Source organism: Eschscholzia californica, unplaced genomic scaffold, assembly GCF_041429995.1.
Source record: "Eschscholzia californica isolate CP2 unplaced genomic scaffold, dmEscCali1.0.p SCAF_4, whole genome shotgun sequence".
Lineage (NCBI taxonomy): Eukaryota > Viridiplantae > Streptophyta > Magnoliopsida > Ranunculales > Papaveraceae > Eschscholzia > Eschscholzia californica.
In genome coordinates this window covers 56,652,962-56,672,913 of record NW_028238461.1, presented here as the reverse complement: position 1 = coordinate 56,672,913, position 19,952 = coordinate 56,652,962, and the positions used below count along the sequence as shown (strand labels likewise).

The 19,952-nt window shown below is 36.5% G+C and overlaps 4 protein-coding genes and 1 long non-coding RNA gene across 6 annotated transcripts; 1 reads left to right on the top strand and 4 right to left on the bottom strand.

The window, feature by feature from the left end:
• Positions 1 to 36: 36 nt before the first annotated feature.
• LOC147546647 (cytochrome P450 86A1-like) lies at positions 37 to 1,810 on the bottom strand. The gene has a single exon (XM_086673898.1). It carries the CDS (start codon positions 1,772 to 1,774, stop codon positions 221 to 223), a length of 1,554 nt encoding a protein of 517 aa, XP_086530024.1. The 5' UTR covers positions 1,775 to 1,810; the 3' UTR covers positions 37 to 220.
• A 1,185-nt stretch (positions 1,811 to 2,995) lies between these two features.
• LOC147546646 (uncharacterized) lies at positions 2,996 to 6,890 on the top strand. 2 transcript variants are annotated; one of them, XR_015239871.1, is made up of 5 exons: positions 2,996 to 3,089; positions 3,185 to 3,224; positions 4,082 to 4,232; positions 4,571 to 4,690; positions 6,396 to 6,890. It is a non-coding gene; the product is annotated as an uncharacterized LOC147546646 (long non-coding RNA). The 2 variants fall into 2 exon arrangements; XR_015239870.1 differs by lacking the exon at positions 6,396 to 6,890 and adding an exon at positions 4,831 to 5,367.
• Positions 6,891 to 7,132: 242 nt separating this feature from the next.
• LOC147546645 (putative F-box protein At1g32420) lies at positions 7,133 to 9,458 on the bottom strand. The gene is made up of 2 exons (XM_086673901.1): positions 8,643 to 9,458; positions 7,133 to 8,584 (listed from the first exon to the last, which is right to left on the bottom strand). Exons 1-2 carry the CDS (start codon positions 9,385 to 9,387, stop codon positions 7,947 to 7,949), a joined length of 1,383 nt encoding a protein of 460 aa, XP_086530027.1. The 5' UTR covers positions 9,388 to 9,458; the 3' UTR covers positions 7,133 to 7,946.
• Positions 9,459 to 11,293: 1,835 nt separating this feature from the next.
• On the bottom strand, positions 11,294 to 12,595 carry LOC147546644 (putative F-box protein At1g32420). Its single transcript, XM_086635926.1, has one exon. The coding sequence runs from the start codon at positions 12,593 to 12,595 to the stop codon at positions 11,294 to 11,296; it is 1,302 nt and encodes a 433-aa protein (XP_086492052.1).
• An 806-nt stretch (positions 12,596 to 13,401) lies between these two features.
• LOC147546643 (putative F-box protein At1g32420) lies at positions 13,402 to 15,027 on the bottom strand. Its single transcript, XM_086673900.1, has one exon. The coding sequence runs from the start codon at positions 14,981 to 14,983 to the stop codon at positions 13,643 to 13,645; it is 1,341 nt and encodes a 446-aa protein (XP_086530026.1). The 5' UTR covers positions 14,984 to 15,027; the 3' UTR covers positions 13,402 to 13,642.
• Positions 15,028 to 19,952: the final 4,925 nt, after the last annotated feature.

The window sequence follows — 19,952 nt, the reverse complement described above, 5'->3', positions numbered from 1 at the left end:
TCAACAAATAAATTTTTTTTTCGTTTAAACGATAAATAACAAAGAATACAATGATTTTCTTTTTTCTTTTATTCGAACACATAACAAACATAAAATGACGACAAATAAAAGAACAAATGGTCTTCACATAAACACAAAATCAAACGACACTTGACACCATTATAAGGAGCTAACAAACGAACATATCACTGTTTAGGAAGTTTAGGTGGAGTTGGAGAAATCAGACGGTGACATCGTCAAGTGAACGTGGGTGTACGTGAACACGAAGCCCATTCTTCATGAACAACGTCAGCGACATTTTTTGCTCAACCCGGTGACCGGGTACCAGTGATAGCCGGTAACGTAACAGTATAGCAGAAGCTACTGATTTCATCTGTAAGTAAGCCAAGTCCTTCCCCAAACAAGTCCTTGGTCCTGCATTAAAAGCAACAAACTTGTAACCATCTTTTGGTCCTTCGAATCGGTCACCAACTGTTGATAACCATCTTTCCGGTTTAAACTCCAAACAGTCTTCGCCCCATATCGTTTTCATCCTCCCTACTGAATAAATCGAATATGTAACGGTTGAACCGGCCGTTACGTAAGTACCATCTGGTAAAACATCATCCGATACGACATATTTAGAGTCTTCTGGTACAGAAGGATATAAACGTAATGTTTCAGCCAAGCACGCCTTTAAGTAAACTAATTTATCAGCTTCGTCAAATTCCAACGGATCTTCAACCCATTTCGTTCTATCAGATCCTCGTGTCTCGTTTAGAACCGTTGATAATTCTTTTATGATTTTCTCTTCAACTCGTGGGTGATTCATGACTGACCAGAAAAACCAACTCAGTGCTACTGATGATGTGTCACGTCCAGCTAAAACGAAGTTAAGCGCAATTGGACGAAGAACAGAACTAGGGAAGTTATTTCCGTTTACGTCTTTCTTTTTCATAAACCGTGATAACAAATCATCCGACGGATTTTCTTTCCTCGCGGCGATAGCATGTGTCATGTAATTTTCAACAACTTCAAGACTATTTCTTAACCTAACCTCAGTACCAAGTCCAAAAGCTTTCTTCAATCTCCACAAAAAGCCCGGGTACAATAACCTTTGAAGAGTTGTTTCAGTGGCTGAGTCAAAAGCTTTCGAAAATGGGTTGTCGGGTAAACCCGGTGTTAAAGTTTCCGGGTCTTTACCAAAAGTAAGCCCACAAATATTATCGAACGTCAAACGTAGTAACAAATCTTGTATGTCGATCGAGGAATTTTCTTTATGGGCTTTCGCTAAAATGCACCATAAGCGTGTCTTAATAGTTCGATTGACCCACCGAGCCATGGCTTGACGAAGAGTCCTAGTGGTGAACTCGAGAGCCGCAGTTTTCCGTTGAATTAACCACGTGTCACCATCACTGTTAAAAATACCTTGACCAAGTAGATCGTGAAAAGCGGCTTGCCACGTGGGACCTTTCGGGTAATTATCGAACCGAGTTCGTAAAATATGTTCGATATTTTTGGGGTGACAAGTGACAGTAAATAAACCTTGTTTACGAGCAAGAAAAGGTATAGCGAGAGTACAAGTTTGGTAAGTGGCAGAGCCACCGGAAGCACGGAGGTTTCCGGCAATCCAATCGTGCATACGAGAACGGTTTGCGATTAAACCCGGTAAACTACCAACAATTGGGTAGACCTTTGGACCGGAAAGAGTTCGAGTTAGGAAATAAAACCATATTAGGTAGAGTGAGAGAGTTGCAACTGCAATGGCTACGAGAGAAGGTGAAACAAATTCCATTTTGATGAGAGAGAGAGTAAGAGGAAGTAAATCTTGTGAGAGAAATTGGGGAGGAAGGGGATTGTATAAATAAGAAAAAGAATTGAAAGGTAAGTATTGGAGTGGTTAGGAAAAATGGGTATGTATATTTGAGAGTTGCTATTGAGTTGATGAAAGGGGTAATTTGTGCACGAAAAAGATTGAAAAGTTGGGACTTTTGTTGTCTTTACTTGTGGACTAGGTGAATTAGAGAGAGATAGAGAGAGGTAGTTAGGAATAGCTTAACCGAATAGAGAAATTGGGGTTGAGATTGGACTTTGGGCATAGTGTAAGTAATAGAAATGGATTTCCAAGAAAAGAAAATTCCCAAAAAAAAAAAAGTAATAGAAATGGATCTCATTTTTACATAAGAAAAGGGTTTCTATGGTTGGTTCTAAAATGTAAGTCTTAAATGTAATAGACTTTAGGTGGTGTTTAAGCCTACCAAATTTTTTATCTAATATATCTAGGGGAAGTTTTAAAAGCGTCCCAAAAATGTGTTATTGGCGTCCAACAACATCTTGGAGGGCGCCTTTAAAATGACAGTACATCAAATACAACACCCAAACTTATACAAAAAAGCACCATTAAGGAAATTAATTTATTAAGCAAGATTAACAACTTCTGAGTATGCGTACTTCCCCCAAAGTTTAAATTCAATTGTATCAACAAGGAGATAGATAATTCAAAGATATGTAAACTAAATATTCGACTTTAATAGGTTATTATTTGATTCTTTTGCAAATTTTATAGACTGGAGTGAGATAAGAGGTAAACATATCAAACATTTTCAAAACAATAGGATCCTAACCATGATTATACTAATAGAGAGAGAGAGAGAGAGTACATGCCATCGTCACTAGAACAAAGTGATTTTCAACTGGATGATTCATTAAACTTAACAAATGACGATGGATTTCCAACTTGTTTGTTAACTTTTACGTAAGTTTCAACCATTGTTACTCGTGTACTAAGAAAGGTTGGAAAGGTATAACATCCCGGATAATCGATGAGAAAATTGAATGAATAAGTTGTTTTACGAACTGTTTTGCAAACAAACAAGGTTAAATCAGGGACTATATATACAATTGGGTCAGACAACGGGTTGTTTTGCGATGTTATAGAAATTGAGTGCCAAACTGTATTTTTTTTAATAGAATTTCCGTCGTGTCATCTTAATCTACTAGACATTTCAATTTGGGATTTTAGGGTTCAATATTGGTGATGGAGAAAGAGATAAATTGTAGGAGAAAATGAAAAGAGGTTGAAAGGGATTTGAATTTGACTAGTTAACAAGGTAAATTACAAAATTTGAATGAAAATTTTAATCAAGAAAATAATTTCTCTCTTTAGAATTCAATTTAAAGGAGGTTTTCATGGTTGCATGTGTAGAGATTGATGAGGAAATCAAAGGAGAAACATCAAGGAGAAGGTAAATGTCGTTAATTTCAATGAAATTTGATTTGATCGAATTCTAAATTATAGGGTTTATGGGTGTGAAGTTGGGGGTTTATGTTCATGTGATTCTGGTAAGATGACTTTGTCTAGAAAATGTAATAGTAAAATGTAAAAGTTTGATTGACATTGAAAATTCAAATTTGGGTTAAATTTTGTGATTGATCTGTTCTAACATCAACTTTTTTGTAATTTGCCTCCCCTTTTTGGCCATTTCACTACATAAATACTAGTGTCTAAGTACACTAATTCTAAATCTTATATACTCCCCATCATCACATACTTGATGGTGCATTTTCGATGTTTGGTTTCTGATTAACACCTCATACTTTTTTCTATTGTTGTAAGAGGCGGTTTCATCAATGAGGCGGTTTCATCAAATTGGTAGGCGGTTTGGTGAAGGTCGGTGTAAGAGGCGGTTTCATCAATGAGGCGGTTTCATCAATATGGGGTATTGAGAGCCTATCATAACACCAACACAAGCAACAACAACTCTTCTTTAGAGAGCTAGAGAGAGAGCAAGAGTGAGAGAAATTTTTCATAGTTTTTTAGCGGTGTTAAATTTCTCGGTCGTCGAAGATCTAGTATAGAAGGTTAATTTCTATACGGTACCATCTTGGGACGAACTTGCGGGTTGTGTTAGTCGTCTTCATCTATCCTTCAATAAAGATTTCTTTTCGCCCGAGGACGTAGGCTTTAAAGCCGAACCTCGTTAAATTCTGTTCGCATATTTGATTTTGACTTAGCTTTTCGATTAATCTTCATAATCGGATCAATTTCTGGGTAGGTTCGATAGCTTCCGCGACTTTTAGTTCTAACAATTGTCTTTCTTAGAAGGATCAAATTAGGTGTAATGGGCAAGACTCGGACCGTTCGTATCCCCTCCCAACCGTTGCACACGGAACTACTTATCGGAGATCCAGTCCAATCGTTCCTCCTTATAAACGATCATTGGAATGGTAGAAAGCCCGCAGCAATGGAATCCGTGAGTCTTCGGATTCTTAATCTTGAACACTTCTGTATTACTAACGCGATAGGCCAAGTCCAAACATAGAATGCCCAAAACAATAAAACCCATATAGACATTCTTATTGTCTGTCAAGGTGGATATGCTAACTTTCATGGTGGTTTAGAAATAAATAAATTAACCTAGTAAAGTATTGTAAGCAATGATGTTGATTGATTATAATCAACTATGAATTTTTTGAACATTACTCTAAATCTTCTATTTCTTTTTTCTCTAATATTACATGTATCGATTTTAATTCTTCGAAGTACATGAAAAAATGTACAAAAATTATGTAAGGAAATAACTCTGTGCAGATAACATCAAGAAGATGCAGAAACAGAGTTGGATCTCTGGAAAGAAGAAGAAGAGTTGATGAATTGGATACAATCTTCGATAGCTTCACTGTGATGAGAATCAACCTGATGACGATGCTGGTGAGTTGCATACGACCTTGATCTTTCCAAGTTACTATAATTATTATTACTATTATAATTAGCATAAGAAGAAGAAACCTTTGGTGAAGTTCTTTGTGATCTCCTAAGTGAAACCAACCTTAGTGCATTTGTGACTTTAGAACTCAGACGCTGTAAGAAACTCATGGGGCTTGAGACTGATGAGCTTCTCCGTAGTCGAAAAACTCCAAACACAACGACCCGTCTTCTGTTTCCTGTAAGTCTAGTAGATGAATTGTTTTTCAGACAAGTTTTCGAGTTTTCGCTGATATAATCAGGACATATATTTACTCTTCTACAAGCTCTAGTCGACATCTTTGATCTTTTACCGCTCCTCTATATATATAGATGTATAGATATGAAAAGAAAGAGAGGTGGGGATGTAGTAATGAAGGTAGATCTATGAGGGAATGAAGAGATTAATATAAAGGGAAAGAAAAAGGAGAAGAAGATATGTGTGAATAGTGGGAAACAACTAGGAAATATTGGTGAATTGGTGAAGTATCTTAGAAAGAGGAAATCTAGTCTTCTCTTCTTAATATTCTTTCTTCGGTCTGCTTCTTTTTTTGGGAGAAGAGATGTTTTAACTTTAATAATAACATTGACCAGACTAAATACACCTTCCTTCTATGACATTAAATAAGGAATTGACCCAAAAATAAGAATAATATAATTCTGTTATAGAATGCTGGAGATCAGTATTCTGGGCTGGGCTTTGGCACTTCTACAGGAGCACTACATTCCGTCTCTCCATTGATGTAGGATTGACTACAACACACCCTCTCAAGACCAAATCATAGTAGAGCGAATCGTGTTGATAACGTATCATACGATGGTACGTATGGGTTGCTAGTGATATTGTTCGCTTCGAAACTTCTAGGCCTCACGGTTTTAAAAGGTCTCACTAAGGAAGAGTGTTTAACCTCTTAAGAGGAGTACCACACTCTGTCTCAGTACTGATGTAGGGATTGGCTAAAACGTACTCTTCCAAGACCACATCATAGTAGAGCTTATCTGCTAATAACGTGTTAATAGGATGGTGTGGACCAACTTTCTGGACTGCTAGTGATACTGCTCGCATTGGCACTTCTGGACCTCACAATTTTAAAAGGGCTCACTAGAAAAATGTGTTTAACCTTTTAAGACGAGCACCCCGCTCTGGCTCACCACCGATATGAAATTGACTACAACAAATTCAATAATTATGTCTTAGTAACAGATATTTTTGCCTATCAAAAATATTTCTAAAGATGCATTTTCTTAGTTTGATTAAGAAAAATTATATCCAATATGATAGGGGTCATCTCTATGTGGTATGGCAATGGTTGCCCCCCAACCAACCACCCATATAAGAACAAAAGAAAACAGGGAAGGAACACCCAGCAAATAGGATGGGATAGTACGACCACTTTGATATTCTATGAAATTGGCAGTTGACTCTTGATCAAAAGAAATTGGAGGTCGGGAGGAGGATCGATAGTGTAGATATTGATTATCACCCTCATCGTGATTGTCAGATCTCTTCATTTCGATCTGTCTTATATCACGTATTCTATTATAATATGCTCCTAACTTATATAATTCATAAATAATGTCTTCGTAGTAGATATTTTCGCTTATTAAAAATATTTCGAAAGATGTATTTTTGTAGTTGGATTAAAAAAATAAATTATATCCCATATGATAGGGGTTATGTCTATGTGGTATGGCAATGGTTGCCCCCCAACCAACCACCCATATAAGAACAAGAGAAAACAGGGAAGGAACACCCAACAAACAGGATGGGATAGATGCTGTACGACCACTTTGATATTCAATGAAATTGGAAGTTGAATTCGATAAAAAGAAGTTGGAACTCGGGAGGAGGATCGATATTCTAGATGTTGATTATCACCCATATATATCACCATATTATATCTAACCTGGATACTTAATGAAGATGTACGGTTTCATATAAATTAGCGTAACGATGTTTAGTGTATATCTATAGATGCTAGCTAGTAGAGGGCATATCTTACATCTAGAATATTGCATTAATTTCGTGTACTACCATTGTTAGTATAAATGATAACATAGTCCTAATGATGGGGTAGAAGTCATGACAATGTCAGTGTAAACTAAATTAGTGTTACTTTGTAACACACTTATGAGTTTAATAAATCCGAGTCATCAAAAACACAAATCATAGCAAGCCAGGCAGACTTTTTGTCCCGAATTTGTCTGATTTTTCTTATTGGGTGACATTTTTTTGACTAAACTAACCAAACGTGAATTTTGCCCCATTCAGGTAGGGTAAAGATCAGAAATGAATTTTATAAAGTATTGATAGAGAGGGTGAAAATGGAAAGAACACCACCTACCAACCCAATAGGGCTTCTTTTGAGTCAATGAAAGAGAGCGACTAGCTTTCTTTGCTTCACATTCAAAATTATAGACATCCTGACCTTGACCAGCACCTGAGTCATTTTGAACTTTTTGTTCTTTAAAAAAAAGGTGCAGTAATCAAAACGACAAAAGTACCCCCTTGATGACTCCGTCGATGATTTCTTTGTAAATAAGGCGAGATATTTTGGTATTTTTTCTGAGTGAGAAGATCAAAATATAGTTCAACAAAAAAAGAAACGATCAAAATATCCCTGTCTTGTTAGGATAAAGTCACCAAAGAAAAACTTGTATCGTTGGTGAAATTTTCCGCATAGACCAATACCATCAGTAGGTTTTGAATGAAAACCAAACCTAAGAATCCAACCTTGCTATACCAAACCACGGGTGGAGCCCAAGTGGGTAACATTGAAAGGTACAATGCGTGTATCGTTTGTAGTCTGTGCTTTAATTTGTGTGTAGCGTTAATTTGTAGAAACTAAAAATGGTGTATATGGACTGTGGTTATGCTCAGTCAAGTGTGGTCGTCTAAGATTCCATTCACACCCGCATCCATACTAAACGTTTCACGAACGCAATCGTGAAAAAAAATTGAAAGTGAAGGAAGAAAACAAGTAGATAATCATTCTCACTATTACCTCACCATTACTATCACTGTCATCTCTCTCTTTCCTCTCTTGATACTAAAGTCTGCGGTTTAGACACTCATATATCATTCCACCTAGTAGCTGCCAACGACAAAACGAGGTAAAAAGACATAAAAAAAAAAAAAAAAAAATACTTTCTTCATGATACTCTAGAGCTAGCAGTGATAGTATGTGTTTGTGCTACCACAAAAGTTGTTACTGCGCAATGACTATAAGGATAAATGCTCTCGACAAAAGTTGTGTTGTGTTGCAGTCCAAACAGGATAAATGCTCTCCACAAAAGTTGTTACTGCGCAATGACTATAAGGATCCAACTTCTTCTTCTCCCCTTTATTCACTCCTAGTTCGGCCAGACTCGTAAATGTTTTCAACTCCTTTCTATCATAAAAATAAATACTACTACATGGAATTTTAGTCAACATGTTTGTTATCATCATTATCATGTCTGTTCCTTTAATTGATTCATAAGTGTTACGCCACCCGATCCAGAAAGGCAATTCACCACTCTCTTCTATCCACCTACTACTACTACTACTACTCTTCTTATTCTCATCCTCAATAAGAGTCCACATCTTAGTCTCTGTCAACCTGTTTTCTTTACTACACCAATTTTTAGCTAATAGTCCTAAACGTCCATCCACTTCCAATAAAGCATCACACTCGAAACTGTTACGAAGACGACGACCATTGGTAATACTAGCAGGGTATTCTATCAATCTTAACTTCTCGTTTCCAACATCAAATTCTATTATTTTGTCAACCGCTCCTTTACGCCGCATGAATAAACATGACGATAACAACAACCAGTATAAAGAACCATTTACGTAAGTGGGTTTCCAGTGCCGACCTTTCATACAACAACCAGTATAAAGAACCATTTACGTAAGTGGGTTTCCAGTGCCGACCTTTCATCCGAGGGACGTCGTTGATTGTTCTCCAAGAATTCTCACCAACTGTCAATACCTCACATAATGGTACTTGCTGGTTCCGCCAAAAAGGATATATATTTTTTGTCCACATTACCAATACTTTATGTTGTTGGGAAACAGGATCAAATCCAAATCTAAATAAAGGAGATCGATCCTTCGTGTTTTTCTTTCCAAAGTCGGATTCGGTCCATGGTGTTTCTTCTCTTGTGAAGAGATTGTAGATTTTAAAAGAACTCCCCTTAACGAAACATAATAGACCATAACCAGACCTCAAAATATGTCTATTCTTCAACTCTGGTGGAGAACTTGTCACATATTCAGTACTTGTTCCGAACAAATCTAACGTGTAGAAAGCAATTCCATTACTTGCTGGATCTGAAGAGCCTATGAGGAGTTTTTTATTTGATTTTGATCGAGAAAAGTGTAACGAAATAAAATGTTTGTCTTTTCTAATCAAATACAACCAACTCTTACGTACAGACTTAAAACGCATCAATGACTTTGCTAGAAGTCTGCTCAGTATTTCTAACATTAATTCATCACACATAGTATTACCTCCAAGAGCAAGAGGAGTTGTTGTTGAAACAATGGCGTCGTCATTGGTGCTGGTGGTGGGAGGCAGTGGTTGTTGTGGCAGCAGCACCATCTTCATTTTTTTTTCATCCTGGGTAGACAAACTAGCTACCTTTTTACTGTCTGTACTTTTTCTTCTGTCTCTCATGTTCTTAAATACTCCTACCACTCTTAGATGAGAAGATCAAGTATGTTGGGATTTCAAACCCTAACCCTGGTAAGTTTCTAATTACCTAGCCACCTTTTTTACTCTAATTAGTCCTTCACGGCTGATTGACGGGCCTAGCCCAAAAATCTAGGCCTGGTCTCTTTAGGATCAGTCTTTAGGAGTCATTAGAAGATGGGTCTAACTTCTAAGAAACCCACCTCTAATTTCTTATTTGTTTTAAAAGCACTATAGTCTTCAAGTGTTGATCTCATCCCATTTTGTATCTCAATGAGCTAGATGCGGAATTTCTAGAAGGAGAAAACTTTTCTAAGAATAATACTCTTTATAGTGTAAACTAGTTCGCCTAATTTTCAGGGACGGTTCGGCCCCAAAGCAGCTTTTTGGATCCCAACGTAGTGAAAGACCTTATGTAATTGGATTTTGTATGTCAGTTTCAAACTAATAATTATAACAGACTTGTAACATGATTTTAGTTATAGCTCTATAGTTCAGAGCTTAAATTTATTGCAAGAGCTTAAATTAACATGTGTTATATAGCCATATAGGACTCTAATTTATAACTTCGCTTGGGGTCTCCCAAATGTTTGGGCTGGCCCTGCTCATTATATATCCTAGTGGAAAACAACAAAGAAACCATTAGGTGGCACTCGTTATCCTATCAAAAGGATATATCCTTCGGAGAATGCCCGTAAGAGATTCAGTAATAATGTCATAATTATAGGTATAGTTGGCTATCAAAAATTTGTTTATAAATGGTTCATTAACGTACGAGTAGAAAAATACTTATAGGACAAGATCACATAAACAAAAGCACACAAGATAAACTTAGACTTTTACAGTGCGACTAGAAATATTAGACACTATAATAATATATATACATATATATATATATATATATATATATATATATATATATATATATATATATATATATATATATTTTTAAGTAGGAAATTACTCTTGTGGTTGATTATGTTGTTAAATTCTGAATTTATATTGATCTTCTTTTGCTGATTTAAATATGATTAGTTGTATTATATGTTGGCGTCACAGGAAGACATCGTGTCGTAGAAGATTTTCTTATGACTTGTAGAATGGATTTATTATATCATATAGATAAACTTTAGTAGCTAAGGGGTGGTCAATGCTTGAAGCTTAACAAAGTTTTCTTATCAAAGATTTCAATAAAAGTTCGACAAATGCTAAGCTTGCTTTTGCAACTATGGTCTAGATTCTGAGCGCTCTACTTTCAAACAATTTTGAACAACTGGACAAAGTTCTTCCCAATGTTGGATGTTCCTTCCATGTTTTCTCTAGCTAGCTGTTTTGTGGGGGATGGTAAGGAGCCACATTATAGACTTGCCCCATATTTTTTAGCCGTACCATAAACAGTCGTCTTTAAACGTATTTCATGAGCATATCGAATCAAGCTTGCATTTGCACCTATTGTCTGGAAAGGATAACGAATCACTGCCATCTCAAAATGAAAGAGAGAATACCAAGTCAAGATGATTTTGGGGGTTGTGAGAGGTTTCTGGATATCAATGGTGCTATATTCTACTAGCTAGGGATACTAACCAAAACATCAGTTCGATAAAATTCTTTCTTCATGATGCTTAAGCTAGTGGGCTTAGATTGATCCGTCAAATTTTTTTTTTTTTTTTTTTTTTAATAACAACAACCGTAAAAATAAAAATAAAAAACATCAGCGACCGTTTAACGACGACAGAACAAGCATAGAAATAAAGAGTAGACATGTTGGACAGTATTATTGAGAATGTACTTCGTCAACCACTACTGCCGGTGGTGGCGGTCATGGTGATGATATTTCATTTAAATTGCTAGATATTGAAGTTCCTTCCCTCGATTCCTCATGTTGGTTGTGTTATGTTGCATTCCAAATAGGATAAATGTTCTCCACAAGAGTTGTTACTTCGCAATTACCATAAGGATACCACTCTATCTCACCTTTATTCTCTAGTTCGGCGAGACTAGTAAATTTATTCAACTCCTTCTTATTCCTATCATAAATATAGATACTTGGATGTTCTTTAAAGTAGCTACTTGTTAACATTATCAAGTTTGTTCCTGGTATTGATTCATAAGCATAATCTAACGAATTGACCTCAAAAGGCAATCCACCCGTCTCTTCTATCCACCTAGTACTACTCTCTTTATTCTCATTCTCATCCTCAATAAAAGTCCACATCTTAGTTTTTGTCCACTCGTTCTTCTCAGAATGACAACGCCTTTCCTCTAATAGTCCTAAATGTCCATCCACTTCCAATAAAACATCATACATACAAGTGTTACGAAGACGACGATCGTTGATAATACTATCAGGGTATTTTATCACCCTCAACTTCTCCTTTCCAATGTCAAATTCTATTATGATTTCATCTGATCCCTCGTCTCGAGGGCCATCACTCGAATAAGGTGTCACCAACCAATATAAAGAACCATTTACGTAAGTGGGTTTTTTATGGGGATGAAGACCTTTCATCGGTGGGACGTCGTCCATTGTTTTCCAAGAATCCTCACCAACTGTCAATACCTCACAAACAGGTACCTCCTCCTGATCCCAGCAAGAATCAAAGTAATCTGTATGCCAGATGAACAATACTTTATGTTTTTCAGTAACTGGATCAAATCCAAATCCACACACAAGAGCTAGGCACTTGCGAGCTTTCCTTCCTATATCTGCTGATTTCATCATATCTGATTTCAGACATGGTGTTTCTTCTCTTGTGCATAAATTGTAGATTTTAACACCACTATTGGTTACGTAACATAACATACCATAAATAGACCTCAAACAATAATTGTTTTCATATTTAGGTGGAGAACTTATCAAATATTCACTACTTTTTTCGAACAAATCTAGTGTGAAGAAACTAGGTGCATGACCCAGAGGCAAACAACCAATGAGAAGTTTTTTATTTGATTTTGATCGAGAACAGTGTAACGAGATCAAGTGTTTGTCTTTTCGAATCAAATACAACCAACTCTTACGTACACACTTAAAACGCATCAATGACTTTGCTGGAAGTCTGCTCAATATTTCTAACATTAACTCTTCACTCATAGTATTACCTCCAAGATCAAGAGGTGTTGGAACAAAACTGATGATACCATTGGTAGTGCTGGTGGTGGCTGGAAGCAGTGGTTGTTGTGGCGGCGCCACCATCTTCCTTCTTCCTCTTAGTTATTGTATTAAATCTGAGTAGTAGTCTGTGTTTCTTCTCCCTGGTTGCTCAGTCCTTGACCTTCTTAAATAGATGAGAAAGAAATCAACCTTAGGATTCCCTTCAAACCCTAAACCTAGTAACTTTCTAATTACCTAGCTAGTACTATTTTTAAATTCTAATTTAGTCCCCAAAAATCTGGGACTGACCTCTTTAGGAGATTTTATTCCAAATTGAAGGAAGTTTCTAATATAGAATAGCATCATTGTCCATATAATTGGTTACCAAAAATGTGCTTAAACGTGCTTTTTACCGGACGGGTAAAAAGTACTCATCGGACATGTCTATTCATAAAAGTTTGACGAATCCTAAGCTTGCATTTGCAACTATTGTCTAGATTTTGAACGTTCTACTTTCAAACAATTTTGAACAACAACGAGACGAAGCTCTTCCCAATGTTGGACGTTTCTTCCATATTTCCTCTAGCTGTTTTGTGGGGGTTCGTAAGGAGCCTCAGCCAACAATTGCCACATTATACACTAGCCCAATATTTTTTTAGCCGTACCATAAACAGTCGGTCTTTAAACGCATTTCATGAGCATATCCATACAAGTTTGACATAAGCTTGCATTTGCACCTATTGTCTAGAAAGGATAATGAATCACTGCCAAGTCAAGATGATTTTGGGGGGTTGAGAGAGGTTTCTGGATGTCAATGGTGATGCTATATTCTACTAGTTAGGGATACTAACCCAAACATAAGTTTGATAAAATTCTTTCTTCACGATGCTTGAGCTAGTGGGCTTAGATTGATCTGTCAAAACTTTTCTTATAACAACAGTAAAAATAAAAAACATCAGCGACCGTTTAACGACGAAAGAACAAGCATAAAAATAAAGAGTAGACATCTTAGACACTACTATTATTGAGAATGTACTTTGTCAACCACTACTGCCGGTGGTGGCGGTAATGGTGATGATATTTCATTTAAATTGCTAGATATTGAAGTTCCCTCCTCAAGTCCTCATGTTGGTTGTGTTGTGTTGCAGTCTAAATAGGATAAATGTTCTCCACTAGAGTTGTTACGCAAGGGTACAACTTCTTCTTATCTTTATTCACTAGATCGGCAATGTTACTAAATTTTTTAAACCCCTTCTTCTTCATATCATAAAAATAGATGCTTGGAATTTCTACTGAGTAACTACTTGTTACCATTATCATGTCTTTCCCTGGAATTGATTGATAGGTATAACCATAACTCATGACCTCAAAAGGCAATTCATCACTCTCTTCTATCCACCTACTATTACTCTTCTTATACTCATCTTCAACAAAAGTCCACAACTTTGTCTTCCACAACTTCTTTTTTTCAGAATAAAAAGACCTTTTCTCTAATAATCCTAAATGTCCATCCACTTCCAATATAGCATCATACTCATAAGTGTTACGAACTCTACGATCATTTATAATACTATCAGGGTATCTTATAACTCTCAACTTCTCTTCTCCAAGATCAAATTGTATTATGCTTTCAACCGATGTTTTATCCCGAGGACAAGAATTCGTTACAGGTATCACCAACCAGTGTAAAGAACCATTTGCATAAGTGGGTTCCCCATGAATACTTTTTATGGGTGGGACGTCGTCGACTGTTCTCCAAGAATTCTCACCTACTGTCAGTACCTCACAAAAAGGAACATCCTCATAATCCCACCAAAGATCGGGGTGATGATTAGGCCACATGAGCAATACTTTATGTTTTTCAGTAACAATATCAAATCCAAATCCACACATAAGAGATCGCCACTTACGACCATTCTTCTTTCCCCTATCTGATATCATCCACGGTGTTTCTTCTCTTGTGCACAAATTGTAGATTTTAACAGAATAATTATAAACGTAACATAACAAACCATAACGAGACCTCAAATAATATGAATATTTGTAGTCACTTGGAGAACTTGTCATACATTCACTACTTGTTTCGAACAAATTTAGTTTGAAGAAACTACTTCCTTCATCATCTGTAGGTGAACAACTGATGAGAAGTTTTTTATTTAATTTTGATGATCGAGAACAGTGTAACGAGATAAAGTGTTTGTCTTTTCGAATCAAATACAACCAACTCTTACGTACACACTTAAAACGCATCAATGACTTTGGTGGAAGTCTGCTCAGTATTTCTAACATTAATTCATCACACATAGTATTACCTCCAAGAGCAAGAGGGGTTGCTGAAACAATGGCGTCGTCATTGGTGGTGCTGGTGGTGGCGGCTGGAGGCAGAGGTTGCTGTGGCGGCACCACCATCTTCTTCTTCTTCTCCTCCTTCTTCTTCTTCTCCTTCTTCCTTATTGTATTTAAACTGTAGTTTGTGTTTCTTCCGTCCATACTTTTTCTTGTTTCTTTCAGTGTTAGGATTCCCTACAAACCCTAACCCTAGTAAGTTTCTAATTTAGTCCCTCATGTGGATTTTAGTCATAAGTTGGTCACCAAAAAAAAAGTGTTTAAGAATGGGTGTTTTATACTATACTAGTTATCCTTACCATTACCAAAAAGGGGCCCCAACGGGTGAGGGGGCCTTGTACGGTCGCACCTGTGGCACGCCCTCACCCAAACCCCTGCAAACAAGGCAGTATATACTCCGGTGAAAAATGTTTTTGAAATTCATGTTAGTGATGAGATGCTAATGGACTCCCATCGAAACAAGGCAGTATATACTCCGATGAAAAATGTTATTGAAATTCATGTTAGTGATGAGATGCTAATGGACTCCCATCGAACATTATAGATACTAACCAAGACATTAGTGTGATAAAAAAATTTCTTCATAATGCTTGAGCTAGTGGGCTTCAATATTGATCGGTAAAAAAAACTTTTCTTATAGCAGTGATAGTAAAAAGAAAGAAAAAACATCAGCAACCGTTTAACGACCAAAGAACAAACATAAAAATAAATAATAAACATCTAAGACACTATGATTGAGATTGTGCTTCGTCAACCAAAACTGTCGGCAGTGGTTGTGGCGGCTACAGTGATGATATTTCATTTAAATTAGTAGATATTGAAGCTCCCTCACCATGTTGATTTGGAACATTCAATCCATGGAGTTTCTTCTTTTGTGAAGAGATTGTAGATTTGAAAAGAATATCCTTGGACGAAACATAAAAGACCATAACCAGACCTCAAAATATGTTTATTCATAAACTTAGGTGGAGAAGTTATCATATACTCTATTCAGATACTTGTTTTGAACAAATCTAATGTGTAAAAACTTGTTCCATGACCTCCTCGTGAACAATAACTGATGAGAAGTTTTTTTTATTTAATTTAATAATGATCGAGAACAATATAAAGAGAGAAAGTCTTTGTTGCTTCGTATCAAATACAACCAACTCTTACATACAGACGTAAAACGCATCAATGACTTTGCTGGAAGTCGGCTCAGTATTTCTAACATTAATTTATCACTCATATTACCTGCAAGACCAAGAGGAGTTGTCGAATCAATGGTGTCATTGGTAGGTGGGGTGGCGGCCGGAGGTGGTGGTGGTTGTTCTGGCGGTAGTAGTACCATCTTCTTTTTCTCTTTTGTTATTGTATCTAAATTAACTAGTAGTCTGCTGTTTTCTTGTTTCCTCAGTCTTTCACGTTCTTACATAGATGAGAAGATCAATGTTAGGATTTCAAACCCAAACAAACCTTTAGTAAGTTCCTAATTTAGTCCCTCCCGTGAATTATAGTAACTCTAATTTACCGACCTAGCCCTCTTTACGAGTTTTTATTACATCCAAATTGAAAGAGGTTTGGATTATAGAATAGTGTATCGAATGAATACTTAAAAACTTAATTGATCACAAGAGTAAATTCGAATTAACAAAAAAAGAAAGTATTGTTTACACAGAGGAGTTTCTCTTAGTATGTATTAGTAAAGGTAGGTTCAATCATTTGTCGAAGCCATTAATGTCACATGTGGTAAGGGGGCACAACTATTGCCACATTATAGGGACATGACCCATACTTTTTAGCCCGGCCGTAAGAAGACATCTTTAAACATATTTTTGGTAGTCAAATATATCAGGACATTATTACCTAATTTATAGGTATAGTTGGCTATTAAAATTATGTTTAAAGACGTTTGTTAATGGTAAAGCGAATCGAATAAATACTTCAAAACTTAATTGATCACAAGAGTAATTTCGAATCAACAAAAATAAAGTAGTGTTCACACAGTGGAGTTTCTCTTAATATCTATTAGTAGAGGTTGGTTCAATCATTTGTCCAAGGCATTAGTGTCACAAATTTTACTCAGAAGGTAGAACTGAGGGGTGGGAATCGGTCCGGGTTGGGCCGGTCGGGTTCATATCATTCATCGGGCCGGTCCGGTCGGGCTTTTAAACTCTTTGCCCATTCGGGCTTCCGGGTTTAATTGGGTGGATTATTTAAAAAATCCTAGTGTAAAAAATCCATCCAAGTCGTCAAACTTTTCGGGTTCCTCGAGTATCGGGCGGTGAGTACCGGATTTTCACAAAAGTTTCAAAACATCTCGATCCAAATGACCAAAATATTTCTATTTCGATGGTACCGAAATTTCTATCGAAACTAAAATTTAATTAAGTTTCTCTTAACAATGTTGTGTTAAGGGCACTCCGCACTTAGACAACAATATATATATATATATATATATACACTTCAAATACTTCAAAAATATATCTATATATAAATATATCTATATATGTGTTATACCTTTATACATAAATACATACAAACAAGTATACATATAATGTGCATAGGTATTATTGTATAAATGGATGACATTATTAAGCGGGTTATGTCGTGTAAAGATTATCGGGCGGGTTCGGGCGGGGTGCCGGGTAACATTTCAAAATCCGTACCCGACCCGATGATTTCATAAGAAAATTTTCTATAAGACGATGGTGTCCTGAAAAGCCATAATATAGCGAACGTCTTGAAAAAAAACCTGTACGAAACATATTATCAACTTCTAATAGTCGGGAGTTATTATGTGAAATACAAAGGGGAATCTATGACGAAGTGGCTGGAAGTTCAAAAACGGTTATTTTAAGGCGGACCAGTTGGGTTTATCAGGTTAGCCACCACCTTCTTGGTCTTATAGGGCCTTTCTCTTGGTCTTCAGGGCCTTTAATTCAATTGATTCTCTTAAATCCTCCTACCCCAACAGATTCAACTATGGAATCAGATGATCCTTTCTTGATTCAATTAGCAGAACTATCCACAAATGAACCGGCTTTCAAAGTCGCACACAACAATGAGAAGGAAATTGAAACAAACGATTACAAACAACAATGTGTGATCAAGGTGATTAGTTACGAAATTTTTTCTAAGAAAATACTTTGTTTTTCAATATAGAACTGGAAAATCAAGCTACGATGTTTTTCACCACTCAAAACTTTTGTTCCGAAACTTAGCGGAAATACTTTGCTGCTCAAACAATGCACGGGAAAGTTGCCGCTTAGCTTTTCATGAATTATTTTTTTTTCCGAAACCATCCCCATTGAGACCTTCTCTCAAGATATGTGAACTCGGTCTCAGTAGTCCCGATTAGTCATATATTTGTCCCTAGTATTATATTGTTAGGGGCATACAGCAGCCTTCTGTCCCTATTTCACACTCATTAGGGACAGGCGCCAAAATATGTCCCTGTCGAGCCTTTTTTTTTGTAGTGCGTGATGCTCGAACTAGTGGGTTCGAATTTGGTAAAAACATAAACATCACAAACACTTTAATGACAAAAAAACGAACATAAAAATAAATAGTAGTCCCGATTAGTCAACCAAAAACTGGAAACAATGGCTGTGGGAGTGGTGATATTTCATTTTAAATTAGTAGAGGTTGAAGCTCCCTCCTCAAGTCCTCATGTTGGTTGTGTTGTTTTGCAGTCCAAATAGGATAAATGCTCTCCACAAGAGTTGTTACTTCACAATCACCACTCGAATAAAACTCCTTCTCACCTTTATTCTCTATCTCCCACAGACTACAAAATTTATTCAACTCCTTCGTCTTCCTATCATAAAAATAGATACTTGGAAGTTCTTCGAAGTGAATATTTGTTAACATTATCAAGTCTTTTCCTGGTATTGATTCATAAGCATAACTCCACTTGATCTCGAAAGGCAATTCACCCGACTCTTCTATCCACCTACTACTACTACTACTACTACTACTACTCTTCTTATTCTCATCCTCGATTAAAGTCCATATCTTAGTCTTTTTCAACTTGCTTTCTTTATCACAAGAGCTTACCCCTAATAGTCCCAAATGTCCATCCACTTCCAATATAGCATCATACTCTTCAATGTTACGAAGTAGACGATCATTGATAATACTATCAGGGTATCTTATCACTCTAAACTTCTCCCTTCCAAGATCAAATTCTATTATGTTTCCAACAAATCCCTGACCCTGAGCGCTAGAATGGGATAAAGGTCTAACCAACCAGTATAAACAACCATTTGCATAAGTGGGTTTCCTATGAACACCTTTCATTGTTGGAACGTCCTCGAGTCTTCTCCAAGAATTCTCACCAACTGTCAATACCTCACAAACAGGAACATCATCGTAATCCCAGCAAGAATCCAAGTGATGTTTAGGCCACACGAACAATGCTTTATGCGTTTCAGTAACTGGATCAAATCCAAATCCACACATAAGAACTTTGTTCTTACCATGGTGTTTCTTTCCCATATTTGATTGCAGCCATGGTGTTTCTTCTCTTGTGCACAAATTGTAGATTTTAACAGAATAATTGTAGACGTAACATAGCAGACCATAACGAGACCTCAAATAATATGAATATTCATATCCACTTGGAAAACTTGTCACATATTCAGTATTTGTTTTGAACAAATCTAATGTGAAGAAACTAGTTCCTTCACCTACAGGTGAACTACTGATGAGAAGTTTTTTAGTATTTGATTTTGATGATTGAGAACAGTGTAACGAGATAAAGTGTTTGTCTTTTCGAATCAGATACAACCAACTCTTACGTACACACTTAAAACGCATCAATGACTTTGCTGGAAGTCTGCTCAATATTTCTAACATTAACTCATCACTCATAGTATTACCTCCAAGAGCAAGAGGGGTTGTTGAAACAATGGCGTCGTCATTGGTGGTGGTGCTGCTGGTGGCGGCGGGAGGCAGAGGTTGCTGTGGCGGCGCCATCATCTTCTTCCTCTTTGTTAATGTTTCTTACTCTTTTTTTTTTTCTTGTTCCCCGAGTCTTTCACGTTCTTAAATAAATGAGAAAGAATATCAATGTTAGGATTTCAAACCCTAACCCTAGTAAGTTTATAATTTCCTAGTTATTTTTTAAGTT